Source organism: Amphibalanus amphitrite, unplaced genomic scaffold, assembly GCF_019059575.1.
Source record: "Amphibalanus amphitrite isolate SeventyFive unplaced genomic scaffold, NRLGWU_Aamphi_draft 000278F_arrow, whole genome shotgun sequence".
In the NCBI taxonomy this organism is placed as follows: Eukaryota; Metazoa; Arthropoda; class Thecostraca; order Balanomorpha; family Balanidae; genus Amphibalanus; species Amphibalanus amphitrite.
Genome location: NW_024881773.1, coordinates 31655 through 52443, shown reverse-complemented (window position 1 = coordinate 52443; position 20789 = coordinate 31655). Strand labels below are relative to the sequence as shown.

General features: G+C 54.6%; 1 protein-coding gene across 3 annotated transcripts in view; it reads right to left on the bottom strand.

The window, feature by feature from the left end:
* The window catches only part of LOC122387223 (caskin-2-like), an 88787-nt gene that overhangs the window by 54962 nt on the left and 13036 nt on the right, over positions 1 to 20789 (bottom strand). For 2 of the 3 annotated variants that reach the window (XM_043377178.1, XM_043377179.1), the window contains exon 2: positions 17921 to 18812. The exons of the other annotated variant lie outside the window; for it this stretch is intronic. In XM_043377178.1, the coding sequence (XP_043233113.1) occupies positions 17921 to 18626 (706 nt within the window). In that variant the 5' untranslated portion in view covers positions 18627 to 18812. The remainder of the gene's footprint in view (positions 1 to 17920; positions 18813 to 20789) is intronic. 3 annotated transcript variants of the gene reach the window in all.

Below are 20789 nucleotides of genomic sequence, written 5' to 3'. Positions count from 1 at the left end.
ATTCGGGGCACCGTTGTATCGCGGCTTGCATCTCCGTCAAGCCGTTGTATCAATTTTTGCATCTCTACTGAGCCCCACCCGGTCTTCTAGCATCCGGTGCACCCAGTGCCTGTTTTTGTTGGCCAGTTAGTGATGCATGCCGTGTTTTTGCGGCGCTCATTTTCGCGTCCTGTTTCGTGGCGCGGCGCCGACCAAAGTGTGACACGACGACTTACTGCCGGAAGTCGGAGCGGTTTAGAGCGGGCAGCTGGATGCGCCAGTGTGGAACGGAACTGAACCCAGCAACATAAGCCACCGATAGCACATCTCACATTCGTTTGCATAGATTAAATGATGCCTAATATGCTTCCTCAACCACTATTTCTACGTGCCCGTTACAGTGCGCAACCCCTCATCGAGTGTGGAAGCTTACTACCAAAGCTTCACCGCAAGCTAGAGCCGCCTTAGGGTTCACTCACCCCACGACCGCAAACCTCACCACAACGAGCTTCCTTCCTCACACAGCTCGTCGTCGCTTCATTCCGAAACGAATCAGCCAGCCATGCGCAAATGAACTGACGAAGCACAGCGGGGACTGTCGAACCGGGACGGTCCCGTGCGTGTGCAGTGTCGGCGACCGTTGGCCGGTGGACCCGCGTGGGAGCCTTCCCAAGGCCGGTGGAGCCCCCGCGGTGGACCCGAGTCTCGTACAGTCTGACTAATGAGCTCAGGTAATGAGACTGGCGATGACCGGGAATGGTGGTCGAGGAACCAGAGAAGTCATGAATGGGGCGAAGCTGCAGTTCAAATTGGGGACTTGGCGTGCTCACCATGGGAGAAGGCTGCGCCAAACTTGAGAATGCGGCTACGCTGTGATTGGTAAGTCATCCTAGCCCGTCCCGAATTGATAAACGCAAAGGTATGTGGTTGCAAAATAAATGAATGCATCAAATCAAAGGCAATGATGAAATGCTGCTTATGAATGCTTATGAATTAATTTTGATTAAAAATTCACGATTGGCGAATCGTTTGCCAACAGATTTACCAGTTCCGAATTCCAACACTTGATTTCCATAACTTCGCAGCATCGCTAGCTCATCAGAGAGGCGCCTTCCTTCGGCCAGTAGCCTCGCTAGTTATACAGGGAGCCGGCGACAAGTGAGTTGCCACTACCAGGGTCAATCATGGCCGGTCACGACGAAACCACACCGCATCACCTCCGGGTCAGCTCCAACTGATGAGGTCATCATTCACCTCAACAAGACACCGCGCCACTCTCCGACTTCACGGGGCACGGGTCAGCAACAGGTCAGAGGTCACGGGTCAAGGGTCTAGCAACACTAGGCGTCATCACGACACGGGTCATCATCAACAGCGTCATCAAGCCGCTGGCGTCATCGCCATCCAGCGGAGGTCAGCTCGGTAAAAACTCCTCAGAGACGTACCCCCAACCGCAGCAGGCACTTCGAGACACAACAGAGTCGATGAATTATTGATGTGTGATCTCTGGGCCCGGTGGCAGAGAAGGGACAGTTATTGTGGCTGCATCCAGGTCAGGTCAGGTCGGCCGGCGGGGTAATGTAGATGGAGATCGTGATGACCCAGTGAGTGGCGGTACGGCAGAACGAGCGTGGGACCGCCCGCCGGATGATGATCGTAGTGATGAAGACGTGAGAGAGATGAGGCGGGCAGGGGTTAGGGTAGGTCAATAACGGAGGTGTGGGGTACAAATGACCCAGACGACGGCTGCAAGCAGGTCAGCAGGAAGGAAAACAGTAAACAGGAAGCAGGTAGACATGTTGATAGCTCGCGAGCGAATAATTTTACTAGATCATTGCCGATCTAGTTGAATATTTTTTCAAATCAAATAAATTCAGCTGGATAAATTCAATGCCATAAATTCACTGATATTGGGCAGTCGCGCATTCCAAATTAAATAGTCATTAGACAGTAGATAAAGAGTGATTTTATATTCGTTCAAAACACTCAATTACACTCTAGTGACCATTTTTAGCGACAGAAACCACATTCACGCCGCATGAGTCACCTAACCACCCCATTTGGGAGTCACAGCGTGACGCGTCACGGCGTGACGGTGTAACAGAGCGTCACGTCACGCCCGCGGCCTTGTGCACGCGCCACGCGCCGCCGCGCGACACAAGGTTTGCGGTCGCTAACGAACTGTTCAGCTGGTCTGACGACAGAGCTGATACAGGCAGGTGACGATTGGGGCAGATATGGAGGGTGTCCAACAAACGGAGGAGATACTGATGTGGTGGATGTAAATAGGAATATCGATAAAGTTATCCTCCCATCGATAACTGTAATTTGAGTGTCACAATGATTGATTAACATTTAAGTAATTATCTCCAAACCCACCACGGTGTCTTCGAGATAAGACATGAAAACAAAGGCGCAATTGAAGAAAAGAGCAGCTGCGACGGTTCTTTAGAATTGACGTCACCACAGCAGATTGTCGAGGCGTTCGCACGAGCCGCGCCTCTATGAGACCATATCTATGTCTAGGAATTTATCGGGTTTGTGGGATTGCTGCATGTGTTTCCGAGTACGCTTTAATGATTGAATAGCATGGGGGCAGCTGAAGAAGACAAGAATGAAAAGACACAAAGAAAGATAACTTAGCATCCTCATAATTACGTCAGGTAACGAGGAAAATGACATTTCATCTTTTCAGGTAATTCCATCGTTTACATCCCAAAACACCATTCAATACAGGGTGCGGCAAAAGTTTTGATACCTTACCATTCATTCCCTCCCTCCCGTAAAATTAAAACAACAGTTTCATTTCAGCGGTCAATGTATTCTCCACGAAGCTGGACACAGAGTGAGAGACGTGCGGGCATGCTGGCCACCAGGCTCTTCAGAGTCTGTTGGCTGATGTTCGCACACGTCCTCTTGAGCGCCTTCTCGAGCTGTCCAAGGTTGCTGGGAGGTTTTTTCTTGTCCAGCTCCTGCTGCATTATCCCCCAGAGCTCTTCAATTGGATTCAGGTCAGGGCTGTTCCCTGGCCACGTGTCCTTAGCCCAGAAGTTGGGGAGGTGCTCCCGGCACCACTTCTGCGCTCTGGCAGACCGATGAGCTGGAGCGCCATCCTGCATGAAAATGCTGTCCGACCTGCGCTCGACCATGCGGCGCGTGAGGACGGAGCCCGTCGTGGCCGTCCTGTTGATGGCAGGGAGGCAGACTTCCTCGAGGATGTGCTCCACGTAGTACTCGGCATTGACCGACGTCTTCTGTGGAATCACGTGCAGCTGGCTCAGTCCCTCGTAGGACGTCATGCCCCACACCATCAGTTTCGGCGGGAATTTGACGCTGAACGCCTTCGGGACTTCAGCCGGGTTCTCAGCCCACAATCGCTCGTTCTGGCGGTTTTGGTTGTGGAAGAGTTGAAAGGGAGACTCGTCGCTGAAGAGTAACCGTTTCCACTCTTCCACAGTCCAGTTCTTGCGTTCCTTGCAAAACTGAAGCCTCTGTGCTCGCTGTTTTTCCGTTAATTTTGGCCTTACGCGGATCTTGTAGGCCTTCAGTCCAAGGGTGTTCCTCCAGTACCGGCGGACAGTCCTCTCGGACACCGGATATTTCTTCCGAGTGAGCTGTTTGGACAGCTTCCTCGCCGAGTGGCCAGATTTTCCAGCCGCTTTCTTCATCACGATCTTGGCGACGGTCGAGATGCTGGAAGGGCGCCCTGACCGCGGTCTATCTGCGACGCTCCCTGCCTCCTTAAACTTCTTCCACCAGCGTTTGATGGTGAGGACTGGGACCCCAAAGTGTGAGGCAACGTCCCTCTGCGTCTTGCCGGCTTGGAGCATGCCAACGGCGCGGCTGCGAGCCCCCAAACTGTATTGTTTGACCTTCATGGTTCGGCCGTGGCTACTGCAGCGGCCACCGGGTGGATAATGACCCCGGCCGGCGACCCTCTGGGTCGAGGTTAGCTGTTCAGCTAATCCCCGCCTCGGGGAAGGATGCGGGTACGCAACGGCGCGCTCAGAAATGTCATATTCGGGGGCATGTAGGAAATGCATTGAGTTAGTACAAAAAGACGGAAGGTATCAATACTTTTGCCGCACCCTATAATCGTCATCCCTTCCCACCAAAACACAGAACACCGAGGCCGAGCCAAATCCCGACCCGCCACCTGTCCCGATCTGGCCCTGTCGCTGCCTTAGACGGTGTGGGCGGGGAGCACTACAGGCAGGGCGCGTCTCTGATCCAGGTCTGTGCAGGATCTCACTCAGGTGAGGTGGTACAGGGTCCACGACACGCGAGCGTCCTGCGGGGGAGGAGACGCCGGGGCGACGACCGGTCCCTGACACGCTATTTATACAGAGAACCTGTGCAGGAAGACTGCAGGAAAGCTGCGGGAAGCTGCTCAGGGCGATATGCAAACGTCCGAGCCAGCCAGAGCTGTGTTGGGTGAGTGGGATGCAAGTGGGGTGAAGAGCCTTCCGGTGGAAAAAGCACGAGTGCGAAACTCTGTAGCACTGCAGCCAAGGTAGGTTTCGGCTTTCAACCAATGCCAGAAGTTGGAATCAGAAGTTGAAGCAGCTTTCTGCCACCACCCAAAGTGCACGCCATGTGCGTCCCCTCACCTGTCAACTTCAAGTGCCAAAAATCCCACCGCCCAGACGGCGTGATGCCTTCCCAGCCCTACTACGCCGCAACCACGAGTGGCGACCTCCCCGACTGCAACATCACGTGATTTGCTTCGCCAGACAGCCTGTCGCCTGAAAATCCCACACACCCCACCCCCACAGCACGGACACAAGTACTCTCTTCACCGCCTATCGCAACAGCCGCGAACAGCTGCGCAATAACACAGGCTTCGCACCGATAGGTACTACACGATGCTAGCAGCGTTGTTGATAACCTGCAAGATTCGCCTGCGGGAGGTGGCTTGCGAGGAACACCTGGCGCTATCGTTTGGGGAACACAGCGGCTGGGGCGCTCTCAGGTAGCCTGATAGTGTGTGGACACAAAGCTGCTTTGTGCTAAGGACGACAGAAGGTAGTCGTAGCAACAGTTCGAGGGTTGGTTTGGGCCACAAGTCCACTGAAGCACCACTGTATCACTGTAGTCTGAAGGCCGAGGATTTTCGACCCATAGCAACACCTCGCCATCGGACACGAGCATACACGAAAAGAAAACCCTAGGCAAATTCAATAGGTTTCTTCGAGGGATAAGCAAAAACCTATTTTACAAAACCTTATGTTAAAGCTCTTCGGCACCAGAAATAATATCCCCTGTCACCTCCGCGTGAGGCAACTGCCTTACCGCTGCCAGTGGACAAACAACCCTCCTGACAAGACATATCGCTCTTGTTTGCATCTATTTACACAAAACATCAATGATAAATCGGTCCTGTCGCGGCCTAGCATCGGGCTCAGCAGGACGTCCCGTGACTTCTGCCGGGGCAAAAACGGTCACTGAAAAGCGGCCGAGGTGATGAATAACTAGTCGACCCCGAGGGTGACGAGCCTCAGGGAGCCTATTTCGGTCTCAGGACGACCTTCGCGGAGGAAAAGATTACGTATGAGTGATGCAGTGATTGGAGACACGTGTGCCGCCCGTTACCTGCAGGAAAGATGCTACGATGATGGAGCACAAGGTATTTCGGGGACGAGGACGGTGACAGGCGACTTAGAGTGCCCAGCTGGTGCAGTCTACAGGTAAGTACCTACAAGGTTGCCAATGCAAATTTTACTCAGATATAGCAACAGAATACAGCACATGAGATAAGAACTAATAAAAACCTGATCTTTAAACATTTGTCAAAATTCGGCAAGGACTAAAATCACGTAGCAAAAGCGCTTCTTTACTCGCCTTCTAGGTATCATTTCATTACCATGCTATTGCCCTATCCAATGAAACATTACAACAAATAACATGCCGAATGCAGCACATCAGCCTGTGAAACACCCTCCAGTGCTTCAATAAAACACTAAAAACATGCCAGCCCGTCATGAAAAGCACGACTCCCCGGTCAATGCATTCACTCAGCATGAATCCGCGACGCACTCTGCACTTCAAACGCTTACCGGCTCTCGTCTGACAGACCATCAGCCTGTCAGTGACACCGGACAGGTCCAGATGTCAGGCGGGCTGTCCTAAATCGAGTCAGAGAGAGTCAACTATGCTGAGGTGAGTGGTTACTGGAGTCAAGGCGAGTCCTCAATCACGTCAGCATGCAAGACAATCGAGTCAGACCGAGCCCTCAATCGAGTCAGACCGAGCCCTCAATCGAGTCAAAACCAGTCTTCAATTAAGTCGGCACAAGTAGTCAATCGAGTCAGCACAAGCCAGCTTTCGAGTCGTGGCGCATCGTCAACCACTCCGACTCGAGTCGTCAACCGCCCACGGCGAGTCACCAGCCGAGTCTGTCACCACACCCGCACGTCCTGGGAGGTGCGGTATCACCATGCCCAGGCACTGACCGTCCCCGTCCGCTCACCATTCACCACCGTTCTCATACATCGACAATGAGACGACGCTTAGAGACAGGGGCGCGCCTCGCCGCGTGCCCGCGTCCTTCTGCGCCGCCACAGGTGCGCGGGTCACAGAGAATGTTCTAGATTCGGAGATCTGTTCCTGCTACTGACTGACAGCGTCCTGAATGTTGTAACGGTCTAAATACCAGAAAGAAAGGATGTTACATGCTGCAAATTATCAGCCAGAATAGCACTCATGCAGATTACGACACAAATACGCATTACATCCAAAGCTAACTAAGAAAAAACGAATGTTCTCAATGTAGTGTGGACATAACTTCTCCCGGACTGCCTATCATAATCAAACCAACCAACAGCAGATATCAGTGAACTATTGGACTTCGGCTCAGCTCAGTCACCCTGGCCGATAGACCGTCGCAGGTGACTCACTTGAACACACAAATCGAATGCCATCGGTGCCCCAGCAGCCAACCATGGCACCTGACAACCAACTGGGGCCGTCTGGCAGCCTTACGATGCCGCCTGGCAACCGGCTGTGTTTCTCCATAGACTCTGGTCGCTGGGAGAAACGATTGGGCAGCCAGACTCCACCGAGTATGGTCATATACACTCGGGGCAGCTCCAAATGATAACAACAACGGTCCCTGGAAGGCACGCATGAATGAGGCTGCAGGGAAACGAGAACGCAAGATGAATGGGTCCAATAAATGTTTCTTGGGGCATGATCAGGGTCGGGTCAGCCCGCATGTACTCGCTCGTCTGTATCCGGTGTCCCGCGGGGCCCATTAGAGACCGTCCCGCCTTTTCCAATGTGGCCAGGTCATTGGAAGAGATCGGGTTGCTCATGGCATTGACCTTACAGCGGGACGCTAGCCAGAAATGACCGCCTCTGACCACTAACGCTGGATGGAACAAACGGTCGGCCTCCTGACCAGGTGGACGACTGGTCAGAATGATCAGCCTGATCAATCATAGTTTGACATTAGATCATCATCAGAGCCAAATGTCTTGTCATAGCAAAGTCCAGAAAAAAATCAATTTGCGCCAACCGGAGAGGAACGATACTATCGAGCAAGACCACCTCACGCCGCTGCATTTCCGCAATATGGGCGCGGCTCCTCGTCTAATCCACTAATGTGTCTCGTACTCCCAACTCCCTCCACCACCCTTTCGACCCCACCCAACCCTACCCCACCCCACTATGCCTCACAGTTCCCAGTCTACCCCTCGCGAACCAGCATGCAACCCAGCCGGGGCGTCAATAACTTCAGCTACCGTGGCTGTCATCCAATGTGTCGGCCGGCAGCTCGGGCTTGTTAACTTAATTAACCCCCTCAGGGACGGGAGGCGGCCGGCGGGCGCAGCGGCGGGCCCAGCGCCTGAGAACGGTCCCGTCTTGCAGCTGGTGCACCCTGTGATGATGGGGGTAAGGGCGGTGGGCTGCATGACATCCGGGATGTGCGGGATCAGTGGTGCCGCGGCGCCTCCTCCAGATGGTTTCGTAGCAGCGATTATAAAGGAGTGGATGAGATTAGTGGGGTCTGCTGTGGTAAGTGGTAAGGTGGTAGCTTAGGATAAATATAAAAAATCTATCCAGAGTTCAGCAGTATTATTTCTAGGCACATACCTAGGTCAACCCTGGAATGTGCAACTAAATGTAGACTGGAGCTGACTGACTGGCTTGGCTAGTTGGTTGGACCTTTCTATTGCAGACCATATTGCAGGCCGCTTAATGCTACTCACGATTGCTGTTTTGAAAAAAAGGAAGCAAAAACAACCACCTACAGCTCAGCTCACACAGCCCCACACCCCTCCACCAGCCGTCGACTCCGACGGGGCTCCGTCGTCGCCGCCGATAGGCCGGCCCGCCAGGCACGCTGTACCGCGTCGCAACCATCGCCAGCGACGTCTGTCCGTCGTCGTCAACGAGCGGCCCTCGCCGACAGGCCGTCGGTGGCTACTTCATTTCACTAACGAGACGCACGGGACAAATGGACATGCCGCTGCCGACGCCGACGACGGCAACGACGACGGCAACGACGACGTTGACGACGACGCCGGACACGACAGCTGAGATAACAGAGCGGGAAGGAAACGGGGGATGGCAGGACGGAGGAGATGTAAGATAGAGCGGGAGGAAGAAGACGGAATGGAGAGGAAAATCGTGGGCTATTCGAGAAGTCATTTCCCGGAAGATGTAGAAGGCGACATTAAATCATTGTAGTGGATGCTAATGCATTTATAATAGGAAATAAACGGTTACTAATGGCATATAACGAGAACAATCATGGCTATCCGAAGAATAATCGAGTGTACTCGGGAATTACACTAATGTCTCGTGCCGCAGCACACGACACAAACCACTCTCCCACGCCTCCCCGATCAGCCCGGGCCTCTCGAGTGACCTGTCAGATCGAGATACTTGGGGAGACCAACGACTTGCGTCAGCCACACTTGACACAGTACAAAGTGCACTCAAACAGACCCACCCGGCCACCAACGGCGATCGGTCTGTCCTCTGGTCCAGTCAGAGTGTGATCAGTGGCCAGTGAGGCCACAGAGGTGCCCTCAGACGCGGTACAGCTTCAGAGGCAATCGGAGGACAGATTGAAACTGAGAGGCCGTGATTGGCCCACTGACCAGCGGTGATTCACCCAGTTCAGTGGCACACTTGAGAGAATCGAGCATCAGGGTCATGATGCTGTCTACGAGGGATGGCGGTGCAAAAGGAACTGCGCACTTGGGCTTGATATCGTGTTTATTTCAAAAGTCAATTATTCAAAATAATTTATATTAGGACCAAAACGCGTTTCGATAATATCGTCATCAGTTGGTCCTAAATGCGCCATTTAGGACCAACTGATGACGATATTATCGAAACGCGTTTTGGTCCTAATATAAATTATTTTGAATAATTGACTTTTGCCATATATGTCACTATGAGCTTAAACAATCGTGTTTATTGTTCAAACTTGATAAATGTCTGTTGTTCGTGGAAGTATAAAATGCTTACGTTTTAACATCAGCGAAAATAAATACCAATGATAAGCACAAAGGAATCGACAGACCACAGCTCACCATAACTGAGTCAGAAACTACCAAGCGATAGCTGTCGGAACTGTCCCGTCACGGTTCCTGTTCGAGCCGCCATCAGACCGTGATGCCGCCGTTACCTTGTCCGTGACATTCCGTGACAACACCCGTGACACTCCGTGACAGGGCGCGCGCTGCCAACATGCCGCTAACAAGATCCCCCAGGTGCTAACTGGCGCTCTGTCTGGCAGCAACGAGGCGGAACGCATCGCGGAAATTAGGTGTCCGCGCTACACGTTCGTTCTGCAATGCCTTGCATGCAGTTGTGGAAACAAACAGGTGTATGTGAGCTATTCTCCATACGGTCGCTGGCTGCCCTTGGCTGGGCGAATTGCGCAGTTGCTCAGGCCGGGCGAGTTTTTCTTCCCCGTTGCCATGAGCACACTGCGCCGGTTGGAGGGGAGGGGAGGGGCAGCCTCGCCAATGTCTGGTGCATGTTACTCGCAGCGATGACTCGCCGGTACAGTGGCCTTGTAAGCTATATCGTGCATATGTCACTCTACATTCTACACAGCGAGGAATTGATTCAACGCCTCATTGTGAACTGCTTGCTGCTTAATCACAACACTGAAAGCTTGGTCAGGGCATATCAAGTATCGGAGGCACAGCTAATCTCACGGCTAATCGCATCAACAGCTGGGCAGACACAACGACCAACAACGACCACGTGATGTGGCGAGGACCGGGACCTAATACACGGTCCTAACGACAGCACAGCACGGCAAGACAGAATACTGCACAGCTTAGCACACCAAGGTAGGTAGTACTGTAAATCGTATTCCATCTGCTCGCTCGGACATCAGCCAAGGCTCTGGTGTTCGGGCAGCTGTATGACAGCGAAGATCTTCCTGGAAGAACTGACGCCTAGCCGGACGACGCCCTCCTCAGCATGGCATCGCACCCATATCCAGAAAGGAGCTGAACAGGTTCTGATGAACGTCAACTTTTGGGTGTGAAGCTGAGAAACTACTGTACTGATACGCATGCAATTTAAAAGCCAGGACTACGATTAGCCGTTCGAGCAATGTTCCCTCCCCAACAAAGACTGGGCTCAGCTGGGCGCGAATGTAGCACCTTTGTAGTTGCACCGGTATGCGCTGCAGCATAAAGAGCCACCAGGTAACCACAGACTCCTGACTCTGTAATGACTCGGGGGCCAGTTTTACGACTCAGCGGCCGCCACAAACGCGTCCGGACCACACCGCCGGAGCCGGAGTCCGGAGCCCGGAGCCGGGGGCGGCGGCGGTTCGGCAGCTCAAGGACACACGCGGCTGCTGCGCTCATCCCTCGGGAGATTCGAACCCATCCGGAGAGGCACTCCGTCTGGAGTGTCGGCGTCTAACTTTGGACGTCGCCAGCTGAGGGCCTTCCCTCAGCCAGTTAAGCGCTTCCCGTGACAACTTCTCCAGGCCGACTGTCAACATCTATCACGAGGTGAATATTGGTGTAAGACACCTGAGCCGGCAGTTGAAGCTAGCTGTGAATTTACTGCCAGTCCCTGGCCGCGGACTGACGGAAAACTGCAGAAGATGGAGAGACTCTGGAGAGGGGAGGGGAGATCTTCGTCACCCCGCGCCCTGTTCACGGTCACACAGCTGTTCTCCGGCTGGGCAGCGCTGGAACGTTCCCTACACCTCACCCCCTTCCCCTTCCTCACCCGTCCCACGCTGACAGCTGGCTCATGACTGAGACAGTTAGTCGGGACCCCGCGGTGGATTTACCACCCTGCCGAGAGGTGCTAGTGATGAGATCCATGTGTTGAAATAACCCGAACCATAACAGATGTTATTCATCGCTGCCGTACGCGGCGACATGCCAGAGCTCCCGCAATCAGTAGCACCACAAGCTTCACATCATTCACAGTATCAAAACGTGGCTCTCAGGGTTCAGAAGCCCGTTCATGACGTTAGATAAACTTACAAACCCAAAATTACGAAGTCGATTAGAGCTATATCAAAAGTAATCATTACTCATGATGTTCCATCGCGATGTGTCTTGCCGTTTTCATTTCCGCGTGACACAAATTTGTTTAATCATAGCGACTGACGACATCCGCACGTGCTGAAAGGTCCGACAAACTTCTGACGGCTGAGCGGCAACTGAGAGCTAAATCGTCCGATGACAGTTTCCACTGGGCCGTGCAGCCCGTCCTGCACCTGCACACCTCAGTGACACCTGTCATCGGGTCAGTCGGCGAGGGAGACCACGTCAGGTCACCAGGTCACCAGCTCTCACTGCTCCAGGTTGGCCAAGCTTGAAACCCTTCACAGCTGAGACCACACAAGGACCACACAAGGACCGGAAGGGCACGCACAATGGACCTAAACAGGACGAAATTAACACACCGCAGACCACCCAGCGCTGACAGACCGGTACGGGACAGGGAGACGACCACCCCGCCCCGACGATAGGTCGGATCAGTAGCCGACTCGACGGCCGCCGGGACTCCGAGAGAACGGATCTGCACAGGAGCCCGTTCAACAACAAACAACTGTCCGACTGTCGGGGGGTCGCGAGGGTCCTGAGAGACGGGGAGGACGCCCGACACGAGACGGAGACCAGTGGCAGGACTTCCCGCTGAGAGCAGCGCCAGTCTGAGGTCTGGACTTATTCAGAGGTGGACAGGATCTCCCCGAGGGGTCCCAACCGGCACAAACAATCAACGCTGACCCTGCAAGCCCCTCCAACATCCGTTCGTTCACCTCGCAAACACCCTAATGATCGTGATCACACTTAATCTGAAACATCAGGCTCTGACAGTGACGACCACCAAACCTCCCCCAGCCTTGCTCTGAACTCAGTGGTGCGGGTCCCACGACGTCTGAGGGCCCGAGGAACCTGACACCGTCTGCCATGCGGTGCTCCCAGCCCTGAGCAGCTCGGATGTCGGTCCGACTCAGCAGCAGGACGGGCTGCTCCAAGGGCGGCACTGCGGAGGGCGGAGGGGTCGGAGGTGCTCCGGGTTCGGCGGGGCCAGAGCTCGGAGCGGAGCGGTGCGTAAGTGGGAGCAACTACAGTGTGCAGGATGAGGCGGATGAGCGGTGGGGGAGGCGACACAAAAAGAGAAGGTGGGGAGGATGTAGAGGGCATGTAGTAGAGGGGTTTAAAATACGACTCGAGGATGGAACTTCACAAACAGACTTAAAAACGAAGTTCTCAGTCTGAGCCAATCACTCGAAAGAAGCAGAAATGAAAGTAGATCCGTGAAGCAGTTTCGTCGAACACTGCCACGAGCACGATTTAACCACCAAAAAGCATGTTCAGTTCGTGCCCACAGCGTGCTTTTCTAGCGTGTTTCAGTCAAGCCGAGACGAGCTTACGGCTTGCTTTGAACACGTTTCGAGCTCGCCGCCGGAATTCGACATCTGCCCAGTGACCCTGACACAATACCAGTGAAACAATACCAAAAGAGCGGTTCAGACCACGCTCTGACATGCCGTCTGAGCCGCCGCCGGCACGCGCCTCTCAATCACAGCTACTCGGGGTGGGAACTCGGCTTTTTTACCCCCAAAACAGGAAAACGAGCACGGCTCCGTGCCCCCATGACGCCCATGATCGGACCAGATCATAGATTAACGTTTTCGAGCGGACGGATGCTTCAAAGAAAGAGTGCTCGAACACAACAGCGGAGCATGGAATGGAGCCAGAGCACACCTGTTGTTGCTCAGAAAATCGTCAGCTGGCGCCCGTCCCCAGCCACGCAACTGTAGCGTTACGGCACGTCCCCAGCCGTCCCGCAAGGTCAGACACCGAACACTGAACAGCAGAAGTCACGACTTTCAAACAGAAATAAAAACGCTGACGCGTGTTCTGCTACAATGCGTGAGCAACAACCCTGAACAGCGAACACACAAATGCGTCAAAGCATTCAGATCCGTGAGCTTTGGTAGCGGACCTACTTGAGTAAGTTAATTATTAATCGCGTGATAATTGAACAACGGTTTGGGACTACGGACCAGGAAAAGAACCGCCGTTGTGCGGTGTATTCCGGAGGTTCCCTGTCGACCTTCAGCGGCTGACTTTAGCTCCGTTTCAGGACGTCTGCCGCCGTGACGTGACCCAGCCTGTGACCTCAGCAGCGGCAGGAACACCGGACGGGCGTGGCCTAAAGTCGATTAAACACCGCACGAGGGTGGCCTCAGAGCAGTGGATATCTGTGGCAGGCGAGGGTCACCCTGAGCCCTGGCGATGATTTTTAGTTCAGTTTCACTAATAGATGTAGTGGAAATCTTTATTCAAGTCCTCCAGCAAGACTTTTCTGCTGAAGGCCATGTGCTGCAGAAACATAAGGCTGTAATGCATTGCATATCCCAAACAGATATCACCGAATCATTTTAGCATCATTTGTCACATGATCAAACGCAACGTATTTCCGGACAAATTGTTCAGATGGGGCAGCCATAATGCATTCTGCGGTCGCATGCATAATGTAGCGCGGAATATTTACATTAAAAAGCACGCGTTTACGTCTTATTTATGCCGATCGTATTCGCGGCACAACGCACCCGGCATGCATCGACATTGTCCCTGCATTACTAGCGAAGCATCGAGCGTGGCTTCAAGGCACTTTCCAATGAGTTATTCAGTGACGCAATGAAATGCGCCGCTCTGATTGGTGGGACGGTGCGTGCGTATCCAACGCACGCAACTCGACAAACACTCTCCGCTCCAGCGCATAACAACAGTACCGCGGAGGCCGGGCATTGTTTGTGAAAGTCATGACTCGCCGAGGTAGGCACTAGCGCCACACGGCTCCGACCGTGCCCCGTCCACACACTGGGAACCTTAAGTTGTAAACGTGAAAACTCGACTCAGATGTAGACAGAGAGCTGATGCGGGTGAAAGTTTACCATCACCATCAAAAAGCAATATGCTCGACCTGCGCTCCACTCCTATCGTGCTGTAATACTGAGTTGTCCGCCATGTCCGGCCCCTCAAGCATCAACACTTGATTCATGACAGACCTTTATCGGACAATCCCGAACGGGTAGTGCGCAGTGGTCGCACGGGAATCACACACAACCTTGGCAGGGACGCCGACACGACAACCTTACACAGCTGGGAGTGAGTCCCATCGAACCCGAATACAATCAAAGGAATCGAACGCAAGGGTTCACCTTCAAGACAGACCAAAGGCCGAAAGAAATGACCTATTTCCACTCGAACAAATATTTCCATAGACCAGTGAAAGAAGTAAAAACATGCTGACTCTCTTTATCCAATTAGCCTTCTGTCAGTTGGTAAAACATTAACCACGTTTGGGCATAATTCAGCTTAGGTAGCACGGTGACCTTCCCTGTCAGTCTCCGTCAGATCCGGGAAGGTCGGGTCGCCGCGGGCCCACGCAGTGAGGCAGCTACACGGGTAGGGTGGAGCGGAGAGAACTGGACAGGGTGGAGTGGACGGGACAGGACAGGGTGGGTGGACCGGGAACACCGAACGGAGTGGAGACGGGGGAAGAGGTGGGAGGAGTGGGAAAAACGTGGAGAGATGAGAGGGATGGGAGCATCAGCACTCAGCAGGTGGAAGACACGATGATGAAAAGAGGAGAAAGGGATCCCAATGATCAAGGCACACAGCGGTGGAGTGTAAGGAAAAAATCATTTGATTCGACGTCACGTCAAGAATGATGATGCGCCTTTCCAGATAGGTACGCCAGCTCAGACAGAAACCACAAACTGCATTCCATCGGCATCCGATGATACGAAGTGACTCATTCCTCCAAGAACGTACCGCCTCTCATGATCGCGCTACCTCGCATAAAACGAGGTAACCTGCATCAGCAAGGTAAGTGGAATAGAAACAACGGCATGTCTGGTATCGTTTGTTCATTTACACCTGTGCGATAGCACTGGCGGTGTTGAAGTTCCCGAGCCATCCTTCGTTGGCCCTATAGGACCAAATGACGTCACATGTGTTCCCGTGACGTCATCTGTGACCGCAGGACTGTCAACCGGCTGTCGAGGATCGGTGGTCCATCCGAAGATTTACGGCTTTCCAACCTGTAAACTGCTATTCTGAGCTGGCGACCAGTGCAGCGGCGGCGTCGACTGTGGTCGGACCCATCGCCATTACTCGACCAATATGGCGGCCTTGACTGGGCCTGACCAGTTTGACGGAGAGTGTTGTTACCACCGGCGCTGTAGGCGGGGGTCGCACTTTGATGTGGTTACCCGTCGCGGTATTAGAGTGAGCATTTATATCCGCTTTGCTAAATTCTTACAGAGGAGTGGCATAAGCCGACAAAGGCAGTTGTCATCAAATGACGCAGACGAGCCCGTCAACAATTTACGAGCCATTGCCCTCTTTGGGCATCTACAATAACGTTGTGAAGGATCTTTCTAAATGTTCCCAGGTGGCATCACAATTGTTTTAAATGTTTTGGCAATTGTTTTAAAGCCGTTATATTCTTGGAGATGCCACTTAACAACATCCGTGTCACGAACCAGTGACAGATTACATCAGAAATACAGCCGTCATAGGCGATTCTAAGGGCGTATAGCGCTAACGAGGCTGCCCGAATCCGTTCTGGATGTTGTTCTATTCCTGAAAGACGTCCATGTCTTTGGTCTGTGCTACCTGCGCGTCACACACTAGCCACTACATGCGCCTGTGGGAGAAGTTTAAATACACTTGGGCGTCGTAGCTTGAACCCTCCACTGTATCATGCACTGCTGATAGCTGAATGACGCACCAAAATGTATTTACATCCGATCAAGATAGCGGTAAGTTGATCCATTAGGGTTGTCGTAACTCTAGATCAAGTGTCTAGAAGATATTATCGGTACAACTTGTAATGGACCCACTAAGAGGTCAATGCGAGAGGCTAGCGCATTAATCACTCATTGTTCGGTCAGAGTTCGGTCGACTTATCCGAACAAGTCGTGATGTTCTTGAACCAATTCTGTCCAATCGATATATTCGATATTAGCTACTCTCGAGTCATTCAAAAACTCATAAAACACCTGAATGTTGTCTCTGCTGTCTCTTTCGCGAGCCCTCATCTCTAATGAGCTCATCCGCCCCCATGATGTCATTAATCACACACAACTCAGTGGCCATTAACGATCGTCTTTGATCACCGCGTCACCGGTGCGCCCACACGGGCCGCCCCGGTGGGCGGGGGCGGGGGCGGCGGCGGGGGCGGGGGCGGCGGGGTTGGTGGTGCGGAGTCACCGCTGTCTTTGGCAGCCGTCTCGACTCTCCTCGAATCACTACCGCTTCGTGTCAAACCACCGTTCGTCCAACAGCGAAGCAAAGCACTGAAGGCACGGCTTGGCTCGGCACAGCACGGAACATCCTCAACGGTCCGGCACGGCACGGAACGACACACGGCATGCGAGCCGTGTCGCCGTACGCAGCCCCCCCCCCCCCTGGTGTTGACACAGCGCGTATCAGCCGGTGGCAGATAAGCGTCCCACATTGGCACCGACCGACCGGCGCGGGCGGCGCTGGCAGACTACCCAGGTGATGTTTGGACGCAGAACGACAGCCAGGGGTGGTGGGGAGGCCTCCCTGCCCCTCACCAAGTGCGTGCGTCTGTCTGTCCTACCCGACCCAGCTCTCCCGAGCGAGTAGGCCAGAACTGATGCAGCGTCAACATTACAGCAGTACTGTTGCCAAGGATGACGGTAACACATTACGGTTGAGACGCGGTGCTCCTTCCAAGATTATCGATCTATACCTGTTCGAACGTTAAAATTAACGCTAATTAGTGACTGTCTGGCAACCATAACTCCTTGGAAGTGGTAAAATATCAATGTGACAGGATTGCGAAACGATTTTTCGATGTCCACTAATGCATTTTGATAATTTTATGCGGCTCGTCGGGCAGGACAAAGCGCAATCTCTGTACGTTGTTTCACATCAGCAGTACGAGCTCCATTTGACAGAATCACAGCCGACTGCAGTCGGGGGGGGGGGGAGGGAGGGGGGTGACAGGTGATTTGACGGGCGATATGACTTCTGTCAGCCGCAGAATTAGCTGTCACATGCCGTGTCGGAGCCGGCTGACCAGCACTGCTTCTGTCAGAGCTGCAGCACGGCGGACTATCATGCTCTGCAGGGGACGTGAACGGACCGACGGCCTATTATGTTGGTGCGCGCCGGTTGACGGAGCCTTTGTAGAGGAAGCTAACCAGAGGATCGAGATGGCAGTTTGCGCTGATTGTGCCAATCATATGTCGAGTTCACTTTTTGTGAGTGGCTTGAAGTAAGCCTGCAAGCTCTACAAATGGATAAATAAGATCGTAATCAGATAACGCGGTAATAAACCGGATTGGAAAAATACCCCGAGTCAAGCTTGTTTGCAACAAACCTGATTTAACCGGATAAGCTCTCAACAACAAGTGCTTCCCCGTGTTCACCTCCGGACTACCTACCTTGTTTGAGCAGGTTCCTCCAGCTGCCACTGAGCGCTCTCATGCTCCTCCTCAGTGAGTTTCTCCTCTCGCGATCATCTGCCCGTCCCCCTCCTCCTCTCAGTGGTGGTCTGCCCAGCTCCGCGGCTGCCACAGGGCCGGTCAGCGCGCCGGTCTTCTGGTACACATCGGTGAAGCTCTGGCTGCGCACCATCCAGACACTGGGTCGCTGAGCTGCCGCGGCACCGCGAGGCCTCCTCTCGAGGCTGCAGTAGTGCGGCAGGGCGGTGCTGATGGAGCGCCGGTACATCCGCTGCTGGGTGACGCTCGGGGGTGGCGGCAGCGGCAGCACGCCCGCCGCCGACGGCACCGGCGCGGGACCCTCCTGAGCGCGGCTCTCCACCGAGCGACCCTCAAACATCCAGCGTCCGTCCAGGGAGCGTCCGTCCAGCTCCTTCAGCGGCGGCACGGCGGGCACCCTGAACTCGGGTACGGTCTGGAGGCGCTCGGTGAGCAGCTCGCCGCGACCGATGTAGTTGCTGCTGTCCACGCCGCGGCCGGCCAGCGACATCTCCGTCAGCTTCTGCTCCACCTCGGCCTCGTAGTCAGCCTCCATCACCGGCATGGCCGGGATCTTCAGCTCGCTGAAGCTGTAGCCGCTGAAGCGCTTGTTGGAGGCGTCCAACACAGGCTCAGCGGCCGGCTTCTGCTTCCGCTTGAGTGACATCGCGGAGACGCACGTCGGTGATGGAAAAACACAGTCCGAGATGTGAAACTCAACACTCAAACGTTCTCTTTCACAGGGCGACAGCACCCTGCTTCCTTCTCCGCCGAGACACTGGCGCCTGTCTTCTCATCGGAAAATATCTTGACTGGTGATTTTCTCCGAGAAGCAGAGACGCCCTGCCTCGCTCTGCACAGAAGCCCTTTGTTAGTACGCACATCCTCGCCAGGACCCGGTCCCAAATAAGGGCGCTAATCCGCCCATCTCCATGCCGACGCACGCTCCCCGTGACTGACACCTCAGTCTCCACACCTCCGTCAGCTCAGCGCGGCGATCAGCAGGCGGACGTCAGGTCCCCGCTGGCACCGCGGGGTCGCTCGGACCGCCCCACCCACAGCCGTCACTGCCACCCTCTCTGACAGCCCTCGGCCGGCCGGCGGCGGGCAGTGTGGAGGCGGTACCAAGGCCGAATCAGTCAGGGCGACCCCGGTGTCCAGCAGGGCCATCCGCCCACGAAATAGACCAGCCGGCCCAACAGCCGCAATCGCCGCTGACCGGAGGGGTCACTCAGCGGCGGGTGGTCGACGCGATCACGAGCTCCCCGGCGCCGGCGAGTACGCCTCACACTGAGCTGACCGAAATGGGAGAATCCGGAGGGGCGGGGTCCGGGGTGCGTCCATCGAGACAGCGTGCATCGTAAGCTGAACGGACCGGGCGCTGACGTGGCTGCGAGTCGCGCATGGCGGCGCCGCCCCCAGTTTCTCCTTGATCGTCTCTGTCGACAAATACCGAACGATAATCGCCACCCCGCGCCACTCTACGGCTAGGAGACGGCCGAACTCCGCCGATGAAAGCGCTCATAATTACGGCGGTGCGAGGCCGCACATAACTCATCCGTCGGACGCACTATCGACAGGGAGCCGCGGTTTCGACACGGGCCGCCGAGCGAAGGTGCGCACGGCGCGGCGGGTAGCCGAGGACGTCAGAAGGACGTTCGAACGACGTTAAAAGGACGTTTGATAGTCGTTAAAGGATTGTTAGACGATGAAAAGGACATTCAACAAACGTCAAAGGGTTGTTGAATTGATGGACTTTGATGGGACATTCGATGGACAAAAATATGAAGGATGAAAATCCGACATCGGGAAGACGTTATGTGGCATGTGCTACCTAAACCAACACACCTGTCTAGATATCGCACCCATGGAGGTTTTAAAGCCATCACAGAGCGCAGCTGTAGGCGTTCATGGATACCCCGCGCAGAGACCTTTCGAGCCGTAGATCATCTCAAGCGGGCTAGTCTCCATGACACGCTATAAGCGGGACGCGTGTGCGGCCCCAGCTGTCCACCTACGCGGCTGGTGAGAGATGGGCGCGGGTCAGGAACGGGGCGCTAGATGGACAGCGACCCGGCGCCGCGCCTGAAACGCCCGTGCCGCACGCAACGACCCAGCAGTCGACCGGCAGGGGGTCGCTGAGGTGATGGGGACAGCTGAGCAACACTTGGATGGTGTGAGGGGTAGATGATCAGAGATATCAGGTCTGACATGATCAGTCGGGCGAGATTCAGGATTTAATGAGGTCAGCACGTTCATCAGAGCGTGACCACGCACATCTGGCGCACGTAGCTCCGAGCTGGCTCAATGAGCCATAGCTCAGAGCTATGACTGCAGCCGGGCAGAGCTACTATTCAGAGCTCCCAGGATAGACGGAGGGCCGCATAAAACGGCACGGTGCACCGGGTAGCACGGCTGTATAACAGGTCTGAACAGCGGCGGGCACAGCCGGCCGTGCACCGACTGACCTCGGCACGAGCACGGCCGAGAACGACCGCAGCTGTGCACGAGCACGTCCTCCGAGCACGGCCTGACTACAGCCGAGGCACAGCCTGAGCACCGCTCTTTCAGGAGCACGAGTCCGACCAAGGACGACTCGGGTAAATACATCCCAAGCGCGGCTCTAAAACTCGGCTCAGACGCGGCTTAGACGCCAATCAGAGCTCGAGAAAATCTCAAGCACGCCTTAGCGCCGACTGGAGCGTGGCACGCCATGAGCACGCCCTGAGCACGCATCCAGCACGGCCTAAGCACGGCTTGAGCACGCCGGTCTGCACATTCGACAGCTCCTTTCTGCAACAATTGCAGAGGCACGTGCGCCACTGCGCCG